This window comes from Gastrolobium bilobum, unplaced genomic scaffold (genome assembly GCF_033153095.1).
Source record: "Gastrolobium bilobum isolate Gb01-03AN ecotype WA unplaced genomic scaffold, APGP_CSIRO_Gbil_v1 utg81323, whole genome shotgun sequence".
NCBI lineage: Eukaryota > Viridiplantae > Streptophyta > Magnoliopsida > Fabales > Fabaceae > Gastrolobium > Gastrolobium bilobum.
In genome coordinates this window covers 104,743-125,800 of record NW_026895711.1, presented here as the reverse complement: position 1 = coordinate 125,800, position 21,058 = coordinate 104,743, and the positions used below count along the sequence as shown (strand labels likewise).

The following is a 21,058-nucleotide window of genomic DNA, read 5'->3' as shown; positions in this document are numbered from 1 at the left end:
ATATACTGAGCAAAGACGAAGCTCAGAGAAGGGAGAAGCGGCGTTGGACAATAGAATTTAGGCTAGCCTGGCCCATTTACACCCCTAGTTACTGAGATATATTCATATATCTCACTACATTTTGGGGACTTTATTTCAGGTAGTAGCAGTGGGGCAGGAGTTGTGGGCAAGAAGCCCGTAGGATGAGCATTGGAGAGTTATGCATCTTTTGCATTTTGAGGCCTTTGTGGCATAGGCTAAACTTAGGGCATAAACATTGTTTGTTGGTTTAGGGTTATGTATATTATCATCTTTGTTCATGCCATATTTTGTCTAAGTTTAGTTAATGATTTATTATGTTGTAATTAAATGATTATTGTATTATTTTATAATTGGAGACTTGTAATTGTAATATTGGACTTTGTGTATTATTTAAGGATGATGTATGATAAAAGGGCAATAGACCTATTTTAGTTGATGATTATGTATACGTTAAATAATGCATGCAATTAAGTTTTGAAATTATAAGTAATGAGATGTAAATTGAGTAAATTGATATAAATTGTGATGGGTTGTAAGAGCACCAAGGCATTGCTGGTCCTTGAGTACCACCCATGTATATTAGGTACCCTGGATGATAGATAACACACTTTTGATAAAGTGGGATAGGTTGAATAAATAAAGGAGGCGTTGTCAAATTTTCTATAAAATAGCAGATTTTGAGAGAACTTTGGGAGAGCATATCTCCCTCCACAGAAGTCAAATAGGAATGTGCCATTCATCATTTTGAAACTTGAGATGTCAAATACATTGTTTCAAAATTCGGTAGCCATTGGAGTTGTGCGTAGACCTGTAGAGTCGTTTGAGTAGAGACTGTCCGGAAGTGCCTGCACATGGGGCTGTCAGGTTCTGTTTTTGAGAAAATTATTCCCGCCTCAATTCTTGGTCAAATTAGGCCCATGATATATTAAATTGAATCTTGAGGTGTCTAGTTTACTGTATAAAAATTGAGAGAATTGGTGGAGTAGTTTGTTCATAATCGTTGAAAGAGGAGAGGTTGTTTGGAGCCCTGTTTGAGGTTGGCTGGCAGCTTTGCTTGTCCAACTTCAAACGGTGATAACTGAAGCAAATGAGAAATTTATGGAGCGTGTGATAGATTGTTGGAAATATAATTAAGTCTAGAATAACATACTAAAATATGGGAGGTTTGTTGCATGCGGATCTCTCACAATATCCAGATTATTGAACCATGTACAGACATGTAAAAACCGTAAAAGTGAGATTTATGCTAAGTGGGTTTGTGGGAACCCCTTAGTGACTTGAGAGAAGTATTATATGATAGTTAGGATATTGTTTTAAATTATTCCGCGATTATTTTTCAGTTATGTATTTTAAATGCTCATGTAATGAAAATAAAAAAGTTTACTCGCATTTTTATAAATGAACTGCTGTGATTATAACTGCACTTAATATCATAATTAATGTTAACAATATCGGTGTACAACGGGCTGTTACAAATGCAATCGCAATTGTTCAAGAGTAGAATAAGGGGATTCAACATGGAGTTCAATCTTTTGTTCCAAACATTGGGTTGAAGATCGAGATTCCTAACATTTCAATTCATTGTTATAGTCTCATTCTGATGACTTTGATGAAGAACATGATTTTGAAGATGATTCCGTCTATGATAACTCTAATGGAAAATATAATTTTTGGCAATAATCCAGTCTATGATGACTCAAATAGATAACAAGACTATGATGGTTGTCCATTCTTTGATGACTTTGAAGGAGAACCAAAGAGTGTAGAATGGGCTCTTGTCATGTTCTATGAGATGCAAATGACCCAGGGTTGAAGCCCAACAATATTTCGTGATACCTAATTCCAAGCCAAAGCAAATAAGACTAATGAAAATGGGCTATTCTGGAGCAACTTAGTGTTGAATTCCAAAAGGTTTAATTAGGCTCTTTATTAGTTCATGTTTGTATTTTGCATGAAAAATACAAAAATAAATTGAAAAGCAAGGACGGACACGATTGAACCAGCACAATAACAAAAAGGGAGGAAAAGAGCTTACAAAATAGTCAGACACAAAAATAAGGTATAAGAAAAGGTCAAAATATCCAAAAAGCAATGCAAATTGACAGCCTATAAGAGAGTGAAAAAAGTTAAGAAAGTAGAAGACACATACATATTGGGGAAAGAAAAAGCAAACAAAAGAGGAAGGAAAAAAGAAAAATAAATCTGAGCCATTAGTCGTGAAAAAGAAATTAAGTTGAATGGATGAAGGGAAGAATATAAATAAAAGGAAAAGAATTGAGTTGAAAAGGGGGGATCGTTCTCTTCTTCTCCTTTAGTCACTTTTTATTCTACACAAGCTTAATTTTGTGGACTTTCTTGGAACACTTTCTCTGGCTTAATTATTTTCATTTCTTCTATTTAGACATTGTAATATGATTACTTCAATATTGTTTTTCTTTAGTTTTTGTTGTTTTTCTACTTTGAACTTAGACATGCTCCGTAGTATGGCCTAGGTCTTTATGGTTGGAATGTACAAGTTCTCCTTCTGGTTTTAATGTTTTAATTCAAGTACCTTTAGTAATGGAATGTAGGTCTAATTCTAATTTTAATTTAAGATGACTAACCTCCTTTAGCTATTTTAAGGATTGACTTTTGGAGAGGAGCAATTTTTGGAACCCAAAATTGAACCATGTGTTATAGTTGATGGTCCTCAAGAGTTGAGGCCCATTAAGTGTAAATTGTTCCACAAGACCCTTGTTTTGGTTATAAATCACTCACTTCAACCTTCTTCTTTCCATATAGAGCAACTGTTCTGAATAGTGGACCAGAGCAATACCGAAAGTAGGAGTTAAGGTAGACCTGGAGCAAATTTAACATTATCTTTTTCATATGACTATTGGGTTAGTTTGCTTTGTTCAGGACACCTAAGGCCCATCAGAAGGAACCACAAAATGAAGAGAGAAGAAGGAGTGTTGCGCAGAAAGAAAAAAAAAGATAAAAAAAACCTGCTGTAGTACAACAGCAGTCAAAGGAAGCAATGGGAAGCCGCCACGTCAGCCACAGCAGAGAAGGTGGAGGTGCTACCTCTGCTACAGTACGAAAGCAAAGAAGCTAAGCAATCAAAAGCCGCCACGTCAGCTGCAGCAGAAGGAGTGGAGGTGCCTCCCTGAATCCGATACTCCCACTCACAAAGGGAGCCAAAAGCAAGGGGGACCACTTCCATTTAAGGCCAAGCTGGCAAAAAGCAAGGCTACCATTGGAGAGGATTTCTATTTGGAGCTGAGCTGGCAAGAAGCAAAGCTACCATTGGAGAGGATTTAAACAAAGCACGACCCTTGATGAAAGGAACAATGAAGATCAAATGAAGAACCCTATAAAAGGAACAAGCAATCCTCATAAAGGAGTCATCAGCGCCCATCCTAGGACTCGTCATCTCTTTGTTTTCTTTTTGTAAAAATGCTCATTAGGAGCTAACTTCTTCTAAGTAGGTGAGGGTTCCATAGAAGTAATCCCTTTTGTCTTAGGATAACTTTGTAAGGAACACATATTTTATAAATGAATTTCGAGTTGCTCTTTGGTTTAATTTATTGATTTTGTGAAACCCTTTGGGCTGGCAACCTCATCCCGGGACCACTCGGTTGATGAAACACTGACAAGGGCGTGTGGAGCATTCTTAAGATCCTGGGGTAGTTTAGCCTGAAGAAAGGAGGGAGAAACACCTGGAATGGGGAGCACTGCCATGTGAATCCATGCTCTTTTGAGAAGGCAGCATGGTTTCCTTGCGTATAACTCCATGTACTATGGAGTAACGTGGAGAGTAAGGCCTTACCCTCTGCTTATCTATAGCAAAACATGGGAAGGAGCAAAATCCACTTGTAAAATATGCTACCAAGCAGGGTTAACCAAAGGGATGAAAACATGGAACCCGTAACACCTACTTGACTTTTTCTGAATTAATCTTAACTCAAACTTCTATCACAACCTTTTCCTCACGATAACTAAACTATGTTTTACCAGCTGATGCTCTTACTTCCATTTCGTTGACTGCTCTTGAAGTTACTTAAATTGATGCCTTTTTATTCGATGACCGTGCTAAGTCATTCACTGCTCTCATCTGGTTTAGAATGGTTAACATTGTTTAACTAGCTTCCCAGAGATTGCTCTTTGTGAAGCTTAGCTGAGAATAGTACTTTCTTTTATTGCTCCATTTTACAAATTAAGTTTCCTTTAGCGCTTCTTACTTCACAACTACTCCCTGAGGACGATAAATTTGGGGCTACAATACCCTATATTGCTTGACATGTACGCTTGCGTATAGTTGAAGAGGGTTGCTCTTAGTCAGAGTAGATTGCTCCTGTTGGCAATCCTGATTATTACTCTGCACTCTTGCTCTCTGAAACGATAATCCCGAGCAGCTCTCGGTTCGACCAAGCAATTAGTACAAGCTCTTTAGCTTTTACTCACTAGTCATTTTAGGAATAGAGGATAACACGTACTCACTAAATGGGTTGTAGAACTCAAATTCGCTCTTGTAGTTCTATCTTACGAGAGGAATTTGTAAGGTTCACATAGCAAAATTAGTATAAAAGGAATTTGTACTAAGCCTAAGCAAACTTAAGTAACAATTTGTTATTATTTTAAGGTGCTTAGTTAGCTCATTGATTCTAGAATGAGGGGAACAAATGCTCCAACCTATCTTTTCTCTTAATTTCGTTTTGTGGTAATTTTGTCAATTTTTGTTTCAATTTGTCTAAGATTTTTTAGAAACATAAAAAACTCAAAAAAAATGTATTGCTTTGTTCTTTAAAATTGAATGCACATTATTTAATTTTTTTCTCCGTTGTTTTGATACAAATTTGCTCCAGCTTATAATAATCTTATTTCTATTTTATTTTCTTAAGTACCAATTTCTAAAGTTCTAATTTTTAGACTTTTTCCGTGGGAAAGATAATCTAATACACTAATATTTCCTTATTACTTGAGGCATACACTTGCGCCTTTAAACTTAGTAGTTGCTCCATAATTTTCTCCCTTGGCAATTGTTAAATTTTCTCCATCAATGACTTCCATAAAAAAGCTTATTTTGTCCTAAAACATTACCAAATAACTTGATGATGCATTTGTGCCTCTTAAGCCAAATAACTTAAAATACTAAAATTATCTTAATTCAATGCATAAATGATAATTCATAGAAAATATCACTAAATCGTGACTTTTCTCTATAATTTGGGAGTTTTAAAACTCCTTTTTACATTCAAAACATGGTTAAACAAAGATTATCAATTAACTAGTACATGAAAGATATTAGTTACACAAAAGTGTGTGTAAATAGCATTACTCTTAAACTTTTTGTCCATATATTTCAAATCCTGAAGTCCAGAAGATATTGAGAAGGAAGACAACCCACAATAGATCTTATGCATCCATTGATATAATTCAAGAAATTTCATTAATTGTATAGGTCATGTGGAGGCTACTCACTATTGGGCCAAGATGAGCTCAGGAAATATGGAAGCAAAAATGCGAGGAGCAATTATATATTGAGGAGCAAGTAATCAATTAAAGAGAAAATCTACCCAAGTTGTGCAAGCGTACACATCAAGTAATATTGGGTTGTTATGAGCCCAAGATTATCGTTCTCAGGGAACAAGTGTAAAAGTGACATCTAAAAGAAATGTAAATAAGAAAAAGAAAACAAAGAGCAAACGGTAAGTAAAGAGCAATCTCATTCAAGGAACCAACTTGTTCTAAACTAAGGTTAACCAAAAAGTGCATGTCACCAGTTGATTGAATAGAGTCAAAGAAGCTGTAGTGACTAAGGACTGGGTTTATCCCTTAAGTTTACTTGAACTTTGCCTTGAAGAAAATCGGAGGACTTGGGAATTTAGAGCAATAAACAGAAAGTAGAGAGATCAAAAACAACAGTTGGAATCCAGTAATAGTAAAAGAGCAAAAGAGAAATCTCGATTAAAAAATCTTAACTTCGTCAAACAAGTAACAAAAGAGAAACAAGAATAACGTTGAACTCAAGATTAAAAAAAGACATAGGCTCAGGTTGGTATTTTCGCCCTCTTAGTCGTTCCCAAAACTCCATCTGTTCCCAGAAATGGGATAAGCTCCCAACACCCTTTTTGGCTATAGAGACAGACTCCTTTATCACCAAGTTTTACTTCCCAAGGTAGTCTAATGCAACTCGCCAGATTACACCGAGGGTGTGCATGACAACCTTCTCATGATCATTTTTTTTTTCTTTCAATTTTTGTTCCCGGGAATAGAAATAGATAGAAATAGTGTTTGACAAAACTGGTTTATTTTTTTGTTCCTGAGAATGAACCGGTTCAATTTATGTGCTAGGGAACAGAAAAAAGAATCAAGAAAGTTTATGCTTTTTTGTTCACGGGAACAAATGAAAAACACTTATCTCTCTCAATCACTCTCCACCACTACCACCACCACCAACCCGACATAACCATCGTCGCTGCCGTCATTGTACCACCACTGTCATCGTCACCACCACCATTATGCCACCGCCACCGTCTCCATTCCACCGCCACCATCACTACCACCATCACCACCACCGTCACCACCACTACCATCACCACCACTATCACCAACCACCACCACCATCGCCGCAGCCAATGTCGTCATTACTACCATCACCACGCCACCACCACTGCCACTGCCACCATCACTACCATCATGTCACCACCACCACCACTACCATCACTGTCACCACCATTATCACTATCACCTCCGCCACCATTCCACCACCATTGTCGTAGTCAATGTCGTCGCCACCGCCACCGCCACCATTACTACCAATATTGCTGTCGCCACCACCACACCATATGAAAAGGAAAGTGATGATCTAAAATTTTTTATGCTTAATAGGAATAATTTTTATTCTATAATTTGTTGTGTTATCAAACGCAATTCTTATTCTCGGAATAAATCTAGTAATGCCCGGCCACTTGCAAGAATCAACGACTGTCCCCACACACTAACACGAGGCTTTTCAGTGTGCTTTGTCCTCACTCGCACACTTCCCGGGAAAACTTCCCAGGAGGTCACCCATCCCAGAATTGCTCCAAGTTAAGCACGCTTAACTGTGGAGTTCTTCCGATCCGGGCTACCGAAAAGTATATGCATCTTGTTAGTATAGGTAGTACCAATTAATTCTTATAAGTCATTCCTAACTGTATCTTCCCATACCAACACAGTCTCTGGAATCCCTCTCTTTCGGGTGTTGATTCGATTCATTCATGAACCCCCAAGCTGTAAGATTTGGCATGAGCCGCTCATTGTTCGTGCCCTTTCGCACCGGAGATCACTCCCTGCCCTTGCCAGCACTTGGGATGTTACATGCCCACCAGCTTCCGCCTGGTTCGTCCTCGAACCACACCGTACTGGAAGAGAGGCCCTGCTTTGTTACCACTAGTAACGCCCGGCCACTTGCAAGAATCAACGACTGTCCCCACACACTAACACGAGACTTTTCAGTGTGCTTTGTCCTCACTCGCACACTTCCCGGGAAAACTTCCCAGGAGGTCACCCATCTCAGAATTGCTCCAAGTAGAACATGTTATTAAGCATATTTTTCTTAGAAATTGTTCCAAGGCACAGAAATAAAAAAGAGTTGTTTCTGTTCAGAAACAGTGCTAGATAACATAATGGTTGTCATGCACACCCCAAGCTTCCTTAGAAGTCAGATTAATTAAGACTCAAGGGAGATTGTGTTGCCCCTTATTTCTAAGGTAGCTGAAGAGGTTGCTAAAGAGCAACTCTACACATGACAGTTGCTCCTTACGTCTGGGTTTTCCTTTCTTTGAAAACAAAGACCCTAAGATTTATCCTTCGATGTTATACTTACCAAGAATGTTCATATTACCAGGAATGTCTTATACTACCAAGATTCCTTTTGTTGTTATACTCACCAAGAATGTTTTACACTGCTACGAATGTTAAATTAAACCAAGGAACAATCCAAATCCATAAATGAAAAAAAAATTCATAATAAGTTCAACCTAAGACAAAGAGGGAGATTTCTACTTCATCTTTCCTACTAAAAAGACTTAGCACATACTAAGGAGCATAATGAAAACCTAGTTACAAAAGAGAAATGAACATAGAAAAACAGAGGAAAATCCTAAGGACGACATTGAGTCCTCTCTAAGAGTGCCAAAAAGCTCCTTTAGGTAATGATTTCTTTAGTATTTATAGGTGACAGGTCCTCCTTAAGCTGATCACATCCCTTGATTGATCAATGGTTCAGATTTCATCAGTTGCTTTCCAATCAGTGACGTGCTCCCTGCCAGCTCAGCCCTAAATATTCCTCTAAGCTTCTTTTTTTCCTTCTTTTTCTGAATTTTTGGTGTTGTAATGCTACAAAAATGTTGTGCCATTCTCCTCTCTACTCTCCCGACGTGTCTCTAGTTGGATAGATGCTTTTCAGGCAAAGGACGCTGGTACAGTTGCTTTTTGCTTGCTTTTTCTGCTTTTTGTCTTTCTTGTCTCCTTTGTCTCTCTCTTCTTTCCTTCTTCCCAAGTTTGTTTCATTTCTGAGATGGGCCTCCTTTAAATGGTTATTGGGCCTCCTGAAAATACAAAACAACACATTAAGCCCAAAAATGAGTAGATTAAATTGTTTTATATGCAGTTACTCCCTATTTTCCAAAATTGCAAGTTGCTCCGGCTTAGATTACAATGAATTGTTCCTGAACGCAAACTTAGTTATAAATGATAAAATTAACAGCTAAAAAAGAGAGATTTAATAATAAAATATACAAGATAGCTCTCCACTTTTGGGAGTTATCACTCACCACTAGGGGTGAAACTGGGCCGGGTTGGCCCACAGGGGCCTACAGCCCGGCCCATTAGTGGCCTGGCCTGGCTCAGCCTTTTTACTTGGCAGGTTGGGCTTGGGCTGCTGTAAAAGTTTGATTACATAATTGGGTCGGAATGTTAATTATTAAGCCTGGCCCATGTGCCTCCAAGGCTGGCCCAATTATTCACTTCATAATATTTTAGCACAGCCTACGCTCTACGAAAGTCCCATTATACTTTCGTCAGTTCCTTGAGTGAAGAGTGAAGACTTAAAAAGAACTGAAGAGGGACTCTTCTCCAATTGTTAGTGCAGCTCTCTCCCTCGCCTTGAATTTTCCTATCTTCGAAGGTCCTTCTCTTTCTTATACTCCATTTTCTTTTTCTTTTTCCCTACTTTCTCCAATTTCTTATCTTCGTAGCAGCAACACTAACTAGACTCTAGGGTTTAGGGTTTTGGTTTGCTCTTCTTATAATTGCAAGTGATTTGAGAAATTAAGATGAAATTGATGATTTTATGGTCTATTTATTTGTTTCTTTGTTTTCCTTCTTTTGCAGAATCGTGATGCCCAGTCCTTGCTTCCTCTGACATTAGCAATATTGTATATATTTTAAGAGGGAAAGGGGTTTGGGTTGGGGGACTTGAACTGGGTTAAAACTAGAAGGATGTTTTTGTAGCTTTTCTGTGTATTTTAGGAGGGAAAGGGGTTTGGGTAGGTGATTCCAAAAATTGTAAATTGATTATTTTCATAGCCTTGTCTAATAAATATATAAAAATAAGCAAGAATAAATTTTTTTAGGATTTAACGGGAAACAGTTTATATATCAAATTGCTTAATTGCATTTACATATTTACTTTTTATAAGTTGCATCTTTCACTAATGGCTTTCGTATGTGGAAAAAAACACTGCAGCTTGTCCGCCCTAATTGAAAACAGGATTTTCAGTGTTCATGGTGGTCTTTCTCCTGCCATTTCAACATTGGATCAGGTTAGAAATTCTACCCCAATTTATTTGTCTTAAAGTCTTAGATTGTACATTAGCAATACTGTATATATTATTCTTTTTTCATATCCAGATACGAACTATTGATCGGAAGCAAGAAGTACCTCATGATGGTGCTATGTGTAACCTCCTATGGTCAGATCCTGAAGATATTGTGGATGGATGGGGGCTGAATCCCCGTGGTGCTGGTTTCTTATTTGGTGGCAGTGTTGTTACTTCTTTTAACCACTCCAATAACATTGACTATATTTTTCGTGCTCATCAGTTGGTAATGGAAGGATATAAATGGATGTTCAATAACCAGATAGTTACTGTCTGGTCAGCTCCATATTATTGCTACAGGTGCATAATCGATTAAAATGAATGTTCTTATTTGTGTTCTGATGCTTTTAGTAAGACATTTTCGTCTTTGTTACAGATGTGGTAATGTAGCTGCAATTCTGGAGTTGGATGGGAATCTTAATAAGCAGTTCCGTGTGTTTGATGCTGCTCCACAGGTTGGTAGGCAAAATCACTTCATATTGATTATCATTTTATCAACAGGGGTACTTGCTAACATTGACTACTACTTTTAAAGAACTTTTCTTTAAATTATTTTTTTATATATTGCAGTTTAAAGTTTCTTTACAACCTTCTTTTAAATCCAATAAAAGCAAAAATTCTCATGCCTTAAACGAGATTTTCTCTTCACTAGAATTTGAGTATTTTGTGGAGTTGATTTATGATCTGCTTGGAAGTTAAAAATTAACAGGTCAACGGGCCGGGCCAGGCTATTTGTTTTTTTATAATAAGCCAAGACAGGCTAACAGTTAGACTCATACTACGTTATCGGGCCGGGCCAAATTGAAATTTTTTGACATAGGGTTGGGCTTTGCGCGGCAAAGCTCAGCCCAGCCCAGCCTACTTTCACCCCTACTCACCACCACATATAGCTCCATTTCTTCAGTGTTCCATGCTAAAGAACAAAGATTTACTACGAGAATTTGGCACCCATATACATTAATTGCAGCCTGCAATATGCACCGCACAAGTATATATTTTGTCGACTCAGACTAGAACTTCCAAGGTTATCATAAAAGCTTTGCAGCCATCTACTTAGACATCACGTATACCAAGAGAGGAAAACACATGGGTAGCACCAATCATACCCCCTTCATAGTTTATCACCATCAAAAGCCCACTCCTCCATGTTGTGTCCAGAATTTATTTTACCAATGAGTAATACTACTTACATAATATTTATGAGCTACTACCGACAATAATTGTACGAGTTCCTCAATGAATTTCATAAATAAATAAATAAATAAAAGCGATTTTGTTTGATGTACTTAGACCTCTGCCACAAGATACAAATCATTTGACGATAAATACTAATTTCAATCTAATTATAAAATTTTATTAATAAGGATGAGCTTCGAAGCAATGATAAGATTACTCATTTGTAATCAGAAAGTCACAAGTTTGAATCTTTTGAACAAATATACAAGAGTGAGACTTAACATTGACCCTCAGTCAGTCAGTCTTTCCCCTCACCAAGAAAACTGTCTTCCCGAATTTTTCTTACTCCATCATATAACAATGTATTGCCACATTATATAAAGAGATTGACAATAACAAGCTTAACCTTTTTTTTTTTTTGGTAATCAACAAGCTTAAACTTAATATAAACATAGCAGTACAAAATTTGAATATAGTGTTTTTTTTGCATCAAAATTAAGGGTTTAATATCTCTAATAGTATAGGAGATAAATTTTATCTTATACACACACATAAAAATATATGAAATCTATTTTTTTTTCCTCTCTTCTCTTCACATGGCCCAATATAGGCCCTACACACTTTAATGTTTATATAGAAAATAATTTTATCTTCTACAACATGATAAACATCAAATCCCAAAATTAAACTATAGTGTAATCAGAAGTGAACATAATCATTTCTAACTAAATTTACTCAATTCAAAAGTAACATTTCTTTTTGGGTAGTGTATATACATTCTTACCCTTATGGCATTCCATCATTTAAGCAGAATTATCGACTTGCACATAAAAGTACATTCCAATCAAGTGAATTTGGAGTTCATTGTTGTAACTGACATGATTGATAGCATATTTTACTAGGAAATAATGTTCAACCATGTGCTTTCATATGATGCCAGAAAATATATATATACATATCAAATTCTTCCTACATTTTACTTGTTACAGCTTGCAAAGTAGTTTTACATGGCTCAAAAATAGAAGACTCATCACCAATTAAGTTCAAATCTGAATCTTCATATTTACTGAATATTCTATGCTAGTCCTGCATAATATTGCCATATGAATCAAGTGCTGTCTAACCTCCTAATCACTTCTCTTTGAATCTGGTATCCATTGGACATCCTTTGTCCAAATAAAGGTAAGGTTATGACTGCATGATCATTCACAATGACTTAAATGCAAAATGAAAATTGAGACACAATGCATACTCTTAAGTCACCTATGCCACTGATTGGAACATAAAATCTGTTAGAATCACTTCTCAGAAAGCATCTCCTCAATTTGACCATTTTGGTTGTAGAGATCCACAATTTTCTTAGCATATGTAGGCATGTGCCTATCAGCCCTGCATGCATTTATATTTCAACAATATAAACAAATTACACTTAAAACAAAGTAAGGATGGCCATAAATTATCATATATACCTTTCCTTTCCCCACAAACGATTTACATACAGATAGTTGCGTATGGTATGGTAATCAAGTGAATAACGTGCAAATTCAAGACCCTTTGGACCAATCTGAACATTAAAGCCAAAGCCAAAAAATATCATTAATGTGTGCATATACATGCTGTATCAATGGATGAATTTTTAACAATCTTTTACCAAGTTTAGTATAAAAGCCAGCAAGTTTCCAACAAATTTTGGGGCAGGCTGAGAAGGACCTCTTCCTGGTCAAATAAGAAATTTCAAAGAAAGAAGTAATCAACTTTTGAAATTTTATTAGCTAATGAAACATATTAAGAAGATATACTAAAAACCACTCCACATGAAACCACGATTTGAGAAGATATGGGTAAGAGAAATCCTTGTACGCAACATGACTCTTGCATAATTGCAAAGAGATTGTTTCCTTGACCTCTCAGTCCCTAAGGAGCAGTGGTAACACTTCTCCAGGGTAAAATCATAAATCCATAAAATATTTCATCACAAAGCAAATCATAACCAGAGCATGAGCCCAGAGTCAAAAAAAGCACTAAACGTGGGACCTATGTCAAGGGTCAAAATGAGTCACGGAACCTTCTATAAAATAAATACATCACATAGTGAATGTTATGCATACCTAACTTAGCATTATCATCAGCCTTAACAGTCTCCATGACAAATGGTCGCCTATTCCCCTGAATCAGACAGAAAATATCATACTGTTCTTTTTCTAAAAATAGATAAATAATATTGAACAGAGATGATAATTTACAGCACTAGTTGTTGGACGAATCTCCAGTAAATTCTCTACCAGACTCAACATCTCTCTTCCGCGTTCATTCCTGTCATTTCAAGAGCAAAATATCCAGGACTCAACCCTTCTTACAAAACAACAATCCTTTAAGAAACAATAATGCATAATTTCTTAGCCCAAATTGCCCAATAAATATTCATAATAACTAAAGGGCATATCTAGACCAAAAGAAAATAGTGCAAAACCAGAAACTTTGGCATCTTAACAGTGGTGTTACCTGACTGTAACGTACTGTGGATGTTGTGTCATACTGATTCCGGAATATTTTGGAACGCCCATATACCCAACCACTAAGTCCTGAAAAATGTTTTTGTACTATCTAATTAAAAAGAGAGTTTCTTACCATGAAAAGATGCCACAACCAATGTAAACACCAAACAAACCAAGTCTATTAAGGATATGGCTATGAACATTGTTTCTTCACATTTTACAAACACATACATGTACACTCACAGAAAATGGGAAGCAAATGGCAGTTGGAAATTCTTACTCTATATTAACAAGATCAAATTGAAGGTGAAACTACTCACAACAGCTTGTTAAACAATGTCAAGCATGAAAATTTAATTCTTACAAGAGGATAAAGAAATGGATATAGGTTTTCAAGCATAGAGCAAACTAATACTACTTCGAGGCATCTGGAAGAAAGGAAACAATCAAATAAGTAAATCAATACAAAAGAACTTTTGCAAATATATCCTACAATATAGTCAAAAACATACATTGATACATGAACTGTTTGGGTGTTGGGTTTAGATCTTTTTCCCTCAAGGTGTAGAGTATGTCAATGTATAGGTGATCTAGAGAGTCAGTGGTATGAACCAAAGTTCTGTAATGGAGTAACGTGAGTAAGGGTCTCAAGCGAAGGTTGAGAATTAAGGGGGAGTATGAAGTCACAATGGCTCCAGGTAATCAGTGTGTAGAAGATGCCACTTCAGTGGGAAAGGGGGGCTATTTATAGGTGGGAGAAGATTCTCCAATAATGACAGAGGGAGCCATAATTGTTTCTGCTCTAGTGGGCTACACTAGGTGTGAGGCAAACATCCTCACCTGAATGCATGAGGTGCGTGTGCATGGGGAGTGAAATCAGGTGTGGTGAAGGAACATTTATCTCACTTTAGGGGTGTAAATGGGCCTTAGTGGCCGGCCCAATGGGTTGAGCCTATGTGGCCAGTCCAGAGTAATACATAATATTATTCTAATCAATAATCTGTCATAAGTCATCTCATAGTCAGGCTATATTGCTATCTCCAAATGCAATTTCAAATCAAATTCGGATGATAAAAGGGGCAAGCAATCATGTGAAAATACAAGAGGAGGTGCATACATCATTCAACAGTACCAAATGAGTTGATAAATTCTCAACCCAAGTCTTAAAATTTATGAAATAATTAACCAAAACCAAGTTTAACATAATATTTGACAATCAAGCCAAAAAATTAAAAGTTGACATATTTACACATCATGAAAAGTGATTAAACTACTGATGATAAAAGAACTTAGCAGGTGAACAATTTGTAGACAACATAACAAGTGAGTAAGTAGAAGCAATTAATACAGTCCTCCTAAATTCGAGTGAAATATTATGCACGTTAAAAAGACTGGACAGTCGAGCAGATAAGGACTTACTGCTAAAGCATTTGTGTAGTCGAAACAGCTGTAGGAAAAAAAGAAAGAGAGAGACTCTGAAAAATTAGTGCAACATAAAATGAAAGAGCAAACAGAAATTGAAGTGAAACCAAACTTAAGATTCTTATACCTAAATTCTGAGTCAACACATTAGACAAAAGTTAAGGACAAATTACCTGTAGCAAGACGGGGCAATAACATCAACCAACTCATTTGCTGGTAGACAGAAATAAGGAACCTGTTTAAGTTAAAATTTGAAACTGAATGAAGCTGCTTGCTTGTGAAACCCATGGACATACTAAAACAAAGGAAGCTCTTTTACCTCCTCAATATGACCATCCAAATGCTTCAAGTGAACCTGCCAGATAGTTTGAAACAGCAACTGAGTAAGACAAAATAACCTTGGCAATACAGCAAGATGCTATGATAAACAACTATTCTAAATAAATCAGTAGGTGGTTCTACTATAATATATTCTCCATTTATATTTCAATGCCCGACCAAGACATTTGGTCATCCATAAATGCTCTAAATCATAAAGGATTTTTCAGAGGAAAACCTTGTAATCTTGCATAAACTCATAATGGAGAACTGTTTCCGGTGAATGACTTGCAGCCTTTAGAAACTTATCCAGTCCTTCCCTAGTTCCATTGTCCACTGTGGAATAAGAATTTAAGTCTTAGTCCAAATTCTTCAAGGACTTCTGGTGTGCGTGTATGTAAAAACATATATGCATATGTTATATGTATATATAATTAAACCTCATCCATTAAGTAAAACTCATTACAAACAATTAATATAAAAACATACAACAAATGATTTATAGCAAAACACAAGACCTTTTGCATACCACAATTTGTGCCTAAAACATAGAGCTTATCCAAATTCAAGTGATGCTCCACAGATCTCAATGCTGCAATTGAATAAATTATTCTGCATTACAACATTACAAGTCATAATGGAGAAAATGATGGAAACTATCAAACAATACATCTATGAAGTAGTGATACCTTGCACCTGGCAACCTACACCACAGAAAAGAAGACGCTTGACACCTGCAGCCTGTCAACAATGAAAATTCAAATAGACATATATATATATATATATATATATATATATATAGAGAGAGAGAGAGAGAGAGAGAGAGAGAGAGAGAGAAAACTCCTCATTGAACCCCGACCAGTGAGGGTAGGAGTGAGGACAATCCTTGTACACAGCCTTATCCTTGCATATTTGCAAAGAGGTTGTTTTCCGGATTCAAACTTGTGACTTTTCAGTCACAAAGGAACAGTTTTATCACTGCTCCAGACTCGGCCTCTTCAAATAGACAGCTGAAATTAATGGAACCAAACAGAGTGATTCTATATTCACAAATATAATGGACTGTTCACAGGTTGACTTCTCTTACAGTTGTAAATTGTAAGAATTAAGGTCTATGATTTCTTAGACTTTCCAGAAGTTCAAATTTCCTTTTACATGTGTAAGACACTCTTGATATCAACAAGTATTTTACAGATCTCTCTCTTTTATGAGAGACAGAAAGAAATAACATAAAATATCAGAAATATCCAGTTCAAATCAAAGGATAAATTTTTGAAGGATCAGTTGCCCTTAGAGAAATGCCAGATGAACAAAAACAGGAAAAACAGATAAACCCACAAATGAGGAAGTGAGTTCTATCACAAAAGCAATGAACGGATACAATTTTCTCCAAGACAAGGTAGATGCACAGAAGGAGGACAAAACACTAAATGTAATCATTTTATTGTCACAACTAGTCTCAGACAGAATGCCAAAACAACTTAATCTCGTAGAGAAGATCCTCAATACTCTCATAATTAGCAAAAAGAGTTCCTCGTTTGCATATCCCAATTTCTAGTATTTTGAAGCATGTAAAACCAAAAAAATGAGGGTACAGGAGAATCAAAGATAAAAGTCAAAATGCTTCTCATTCACATATGTTATTTCACATATCTGCATATAGCATCACAATGTTTGGTTCCATTGATTGTGCATACAGTTAGGAAAAATTCCACCCATTCACAAAATGATGCTGAACAGACTGATGCTATATTCACAAATATCAATCCCTTGGTTCTCGTTCTGATATGTTGTTTCACACTATATCGAGATACTTCAAAGTTCAACCCCTAGTACAGCACTCCCATGCATTTAGTAACCTTGATCCATATGAATGAAAGTTTTTTCAAATGTATAGATAACTTTATTTGCATAAAGAATTTGTTGCTATATGCAATTGAAAAATTTATAGACCATGACAAATTCTCCAACGAAAAGAGATTTTGCACACCTCAACAAGAGCCAGAGTATCGAGGTTAGGAGATAATGTTGGCTTGACACCTTTAGCAGCCAACACTTCATCCGGTGTCCTACAAGAAATTTGTAGAAATAAACAAAGGAAGTATTTTGATAGGAAAAACAAAATTTATTGAGAGAAAATTAACTTAAATTCAATAAAAAATGAAATAACAAGATGCAAACCTTGCTAAAACAGGTCTTGGAGCAAATCTATCATCAGGATCACTATGATACACAAAGTAAAATCAAAGTTATTAACACAGAAAACAAAGTCAGCTTCAACAATAAAAGACATTAGCTTCTTCTCTCCAATTAAAAACTGCAAATTCTTTCCAATACCTTTGTACACAAATAACAGCTTCAACCATGCCTGATTTAAGCATTTCTATTGCAATGGTTGTTACTATCCCTGTCCATTGAGCTCCTATGAACAGAACGAATTTGATTCTTAAAACATGGTCTCTAAACCTGAGCTAATATTATTTGGATATAAATAGAACTTTTGATAACATGACAATGCCAAATAAGTAGAACTGCCAAATGTCCATGCCAATAAGTTTAAAGGTATTCTTTAAATCTTTTCGGGGCTAAACAAACCATTTACTCCGTTCTCATCCCCAATAGGTGCTTAGATAGTTTAGTCTCTTATCATTGAATTAAAAGCAACCAAAAGAAAATGATAAACTCTCACAGCCCACAAGAAGTAATCAGTAAACTCACCATCAGCCCTCTTGGGAAACCTAGTCCTATAGGTTGCCTTTAATATTAATGATTTCGAACCCTTGAAGGTATATTTACCTATTATCTATTTACAATCGAAATTGTGCAAATTAGGTGGTAACTGTTATTTTATAAAATATAGAGAAAATATAAAAACAGCATTTATCAAGTTGGTGTCCAAAGTATGTAATAGTTTAGACCCTTTATTTAAATAATATAACAATTCAGTCCTTAAAATATTCAAACTCGGTTCACGTTACTCCTTTTACTATTTCTGATAAGGACAAAAATGAAAGTAGTTTGAATAATTTGAGGAGTAAATGCATAATATAATTTAATCAGGGGCTAAATTGCAAGTTCGAAGAACCAAATTTTACGCGTCAAGATAACCTTTAGTTCCGATTAAACTTCAGCCCAGTCTAAAACCTCAATAGATCATTAACATCAACATAATATGACAAAATTCTTATTTTCTCACTCCCTATTCTAATTCCCATCATCCTTAGACTACATCAAATCCAGCAACGAATAGATATCATTCAATCATACCATGTACAAGAATCAAATTAAATAGGTAATCCATCAAATTGAGAGACCCCTACTGAAATCCATGCAAACTACATACTACAGGGATGAGAAAATATATTATATCATCAGTGAAGACAACTTCAAATTTGCATCAAATTCGGAAGAAAGCAAAATTAACACAGACATAGAAGCATGAGTTTTTCCTTTTCAACTCAGAAAAAAATACCTTCCACAGGGTTCACTTTCCGAGCATACAACAGTTCCTCATAGACCCCTAAGTAGGTCTCATCTAAGGTATCAGTTTTCCTCCCTCTACCATGAACAACAGGTTCCAATCTCTGAAAGGGAAAACAATTATGGAGCATGAGAGCAACTTTAGTTTGTAAAAACTTTAATTTTCTGGATATAGTTATATCAGCTCTGAAATCTCCAATAAGTAGCAAAGCATGCTAATAAAAAAATTTAGACAATGTTTGAATTAGACTCAACATTGCTAATTAGACATGCAAATCTCCAAAATATTTAGGCAAAGCATGGTAATTAAAAACTCATCTTGTTATTGACATTGCATAACAAGTGAACCTAAAAACTTTGCTAAAGAAGAAAAGGGTTCCTTCCCTACCAACAGGATCTAATGTGCTTCATTATGTGTATATTTTTTTTCCAGTTGCATTTCCCTTCATCAGCGAAGGGGTTTCATAAGAATTTAAAAAATTCTCAACCAACAAGATGAGGAAAATTGACATCACATGGAAGAGTAATAAGGAAGACTTGTAGCTAAGCATCACTCATTGACCATCAATTTGAAATATTCTGTTTTATAAAATCACTTCCCATTAAACCCCTATTAGCAAGGGTGAGGTGAGGAAAATCTTTGTACGCAGTTTTACCATTACACAATTACAAAAAAGTTGTTTCTCGAATTCGAAGCTTTAACTCACAAAGGATGAGCTTGACCACTGCTCTACACTCGCCTTCTTTTCAAATATTTTATTTTATATTAAAAAAAAAAAAAAAACCTGCTAGTGTATGCATCATAATAAATAACAAGAGGTGATAAGGAAGTAAGCAAAAGAAGAAAATGACTTACTTCAATTCTAGACATTCCATCTCCCAAAAAAGCACATGCATTCTTGACATGTGCAATATAATATGTATCACACAACCCACAACGACTGTCCCAAAAGAAAGAAGAACAAATGAACCTCACAAAATGTTAGGAAATGGAAGGTGGGAATTATTATTATTATTATTATACCTGCATTGATCTTTTGCAGGGTAGGTGCCACCTGGAGGGATAGGCCTGGACTTTTTCCTCCAATCATGTCTCAAAGGGGCATCTGCTTCTAAGAGAAAAAGAAAAGAAATGAAATGAAGAGTGAGAAGAGAAGGAAGAAAAGCATGCATGAAGTTTGAAGAGGAAGAGTTGTTTGAAGCGTTACCTTTGGATGAAGAAGAACGAATGGTAAGGGAGAGAGAGAGTTTTCCAACGAAGGAAGACATAACTTCAACTCAGTTCAGATGATGATACTGAGAGAAGTTGCTTCTTTCTGCTCCACACCTTCAAATCATGTGTGCTCCCACATGCCACATCCTAAGAAAATATCTAGCAATTTCTCTTAGTTTTTTTTTTTGTTTTTTTATATTTATTTCAAGACTCACACGTCCTAATTTTTATATTAAAATAGATATGCCAAAACAATGAACGAGGCTCAAATATTATTTAATGAATTATTATTATTATTATTATTATTGTTGTTATTATTACGAGGGAAAATATTATACTGACTTCCTATGATGCATGGACACGGGACACGATACGACACGACACATTAATTCTAAAAAATGTCATATTTCGACACGTTGATACACGTTTTGATATTAAATAAAATTTTTAATATATATAATATAATTTATATTTAATATATATAAGGGTCCATAATAAGTCATATAACCAATCAAATATTTAAATTTCATAACATAAATATAAATATAAATAATTGTCGTACTTTGTTAATTTTTCATGTCAAATTTCATAACAGAAAAAAAATTAATTTATAAATTATTTCTTTTATATTTAGTTAACAAAATAAAATTAAGATTTAAAAAAAAAACGTGTCCGAACGTTGACCGCATGTCGGAAAAAATTGACTGCATGTCAAAAAAACGTATCGGTACGTGTCGGAGAGTTGACCGCGTGTCTCCGAATGTTAACCGCGTGTCCAAACGTGTCTGTGCTATATACCTTACTTCCATTTTAGTCTTATTATCTAATTGGATATCGTTACGGCACTATTTTTTTTTTTTTAATCTTTGATTTTTATTTTTTTTTGAGTTACCCAACCTTAATTACCTCTTTGAGGCGATTGGCTTCCTCCGGTATCCCCACAAGCTTCGACTCTTTGAGCCGGCTATGGGACTAATCCGGAGTGCGGGGGTCAGTGATGGCTAAAGGTTCAGCCCCCTCCCCAAGAATACATTCAGCGAAAATCGAACACATGTCCAACCCTACTAACTCAGCGCCAAAGAACCAAG

At 35.8% G+C, this 21,058-nt stretch overlaps 2 protein-coding genes across 4 annotated transcripts; one reads left to right on the top strand and one right to left on the bottom strand.

The window, feature by feature from the left end:
• The first annotated feature begins 9,701 nt into the window (after positions 1 to 9,701).
• LOC133293784 (serine/threonine-protein phosphatase PP-X isozyme 2-like) lies at positions 9,702 to 10,565 on the top strand. Its single transcript, XM_061492390.1, has 4 exons — positions 9,702 to 9,809; positions 9,898 to 10,166; positions 10,243 to 10,321; positions 10,437 to 10,565. The coding sequence occupies exons 1-4, from the start codon at positions 9,702 to 9,704 to the stop codon at positions 10,563 to 10,565; spliced, it is 585 nt and encodes a 194-aa protein (XP_061348374.1).
• Positions 10,566 to 12,272: 1,707 nt separating this feature from the next.
• On the bottom strand, positions 12,273 to 20,084 carry LOC133293748 (7-hydroxymethyl chlorophyll a reductase, chloroplastic). Of its 3 annotated transcripts, none has more exons than XM_061492361.1 (19): positions 19,966 to 20,084; positions 19,782 to 19,869; positions 19,614 to 19,698; positions 18,750 to 18,861; positions 17,615 to 17,699; positions 17,459 to 17,500; positions 17,268 to 17,346; positions 15,967 to 16,018; positions 15,807 to 15,869; positions 15,516 to 15,613; positions 15,279 to 15,314; positions 15,133 to 15,194; positions 14,957 to 14,984; positions 13,545 to 13,624; positions 13,286 to 13,355; positions 13,151 to 13,208; positions 12,694 to 12,758; positions 12,512 to 12,606; positions 12,273 to 12,431 (listed from the first exon to the last, which is right to left on the bottom strand). In XM_061492361.1, exons 1-19 carry the CDS (start codon positions 20,024 to 20,026, stop codon positions 12,341 to 12,343), a joined length of 1,350 nt encoding a protein of 449 aa, XP_061348345.1. In that variant the 5' UTR covers positions 20,027 to 20,084; the 3' UTR covers positions 12,273 to 12,340. The 3 variants fall into 3 exon arrangements, with proteins under 3 accessions (XP_061348345.1, XP_061348351.1, XP_061348338.1); XM_061492367.1 differs by having other exon boundaries at positions 19,782 to 19,863; positions 19,966 to 20,078; XM_061492354.1 differs by having other exon boundaries at positions 19,782 to 19,859; positions 19,929 to 20,041.
• Between the last annotated feature and the right edge of the window lie 974 nt (positions 20,085 to 21,058).

Excerpts from the sequence above, each read along its gene's own strand:
- LOC133293784 (XM_061492390.1), top strand. The coding sequence starts at position 9,702 with ATGGCTTTCGTATGTGGAAAAAAACACTGCAGCTTGTCCGCCCTAATT. Across the intron at positions 10,167-10,242 it reads GCTCCATATTATTGCTACAG|ATGTGGTAATGTAGCTGCAA; the intron begins GTGCATAATCGA and ends TCTTTGTTACAG. Across the intron at positions 10,322-10,436 it reads TGTTTGATGCTGCTCCACAG|TTTAAAGTTTCTTTACAACC; the intron begins GTTGGTAGGCAA and ends TATATATTGCAG.
- LOC133293748 (XM_061492354.1), bottom strand. The coding sequence starts at position 20,026 with ATGTCTTCCTTCGTTGGAAAACTCTCTCTCTCCCTTACCATTCGTTCT. Across the intron at positions 17,501-17,614 it reads GCTGTTATTTGTGTACAAAG|TGATCCTGATGATAGATTTG; the intron begins GTATTGGAAAGA and ends TGTGTATCATAG. Across the intron at positions 17,347-17,458 it reads CCAAGACCTGTTTTAGCAAG|GACACCGGATGAAGTGTTGG; the intron begins GTTTGCATCTTG and ends AATTTCTTGTAG.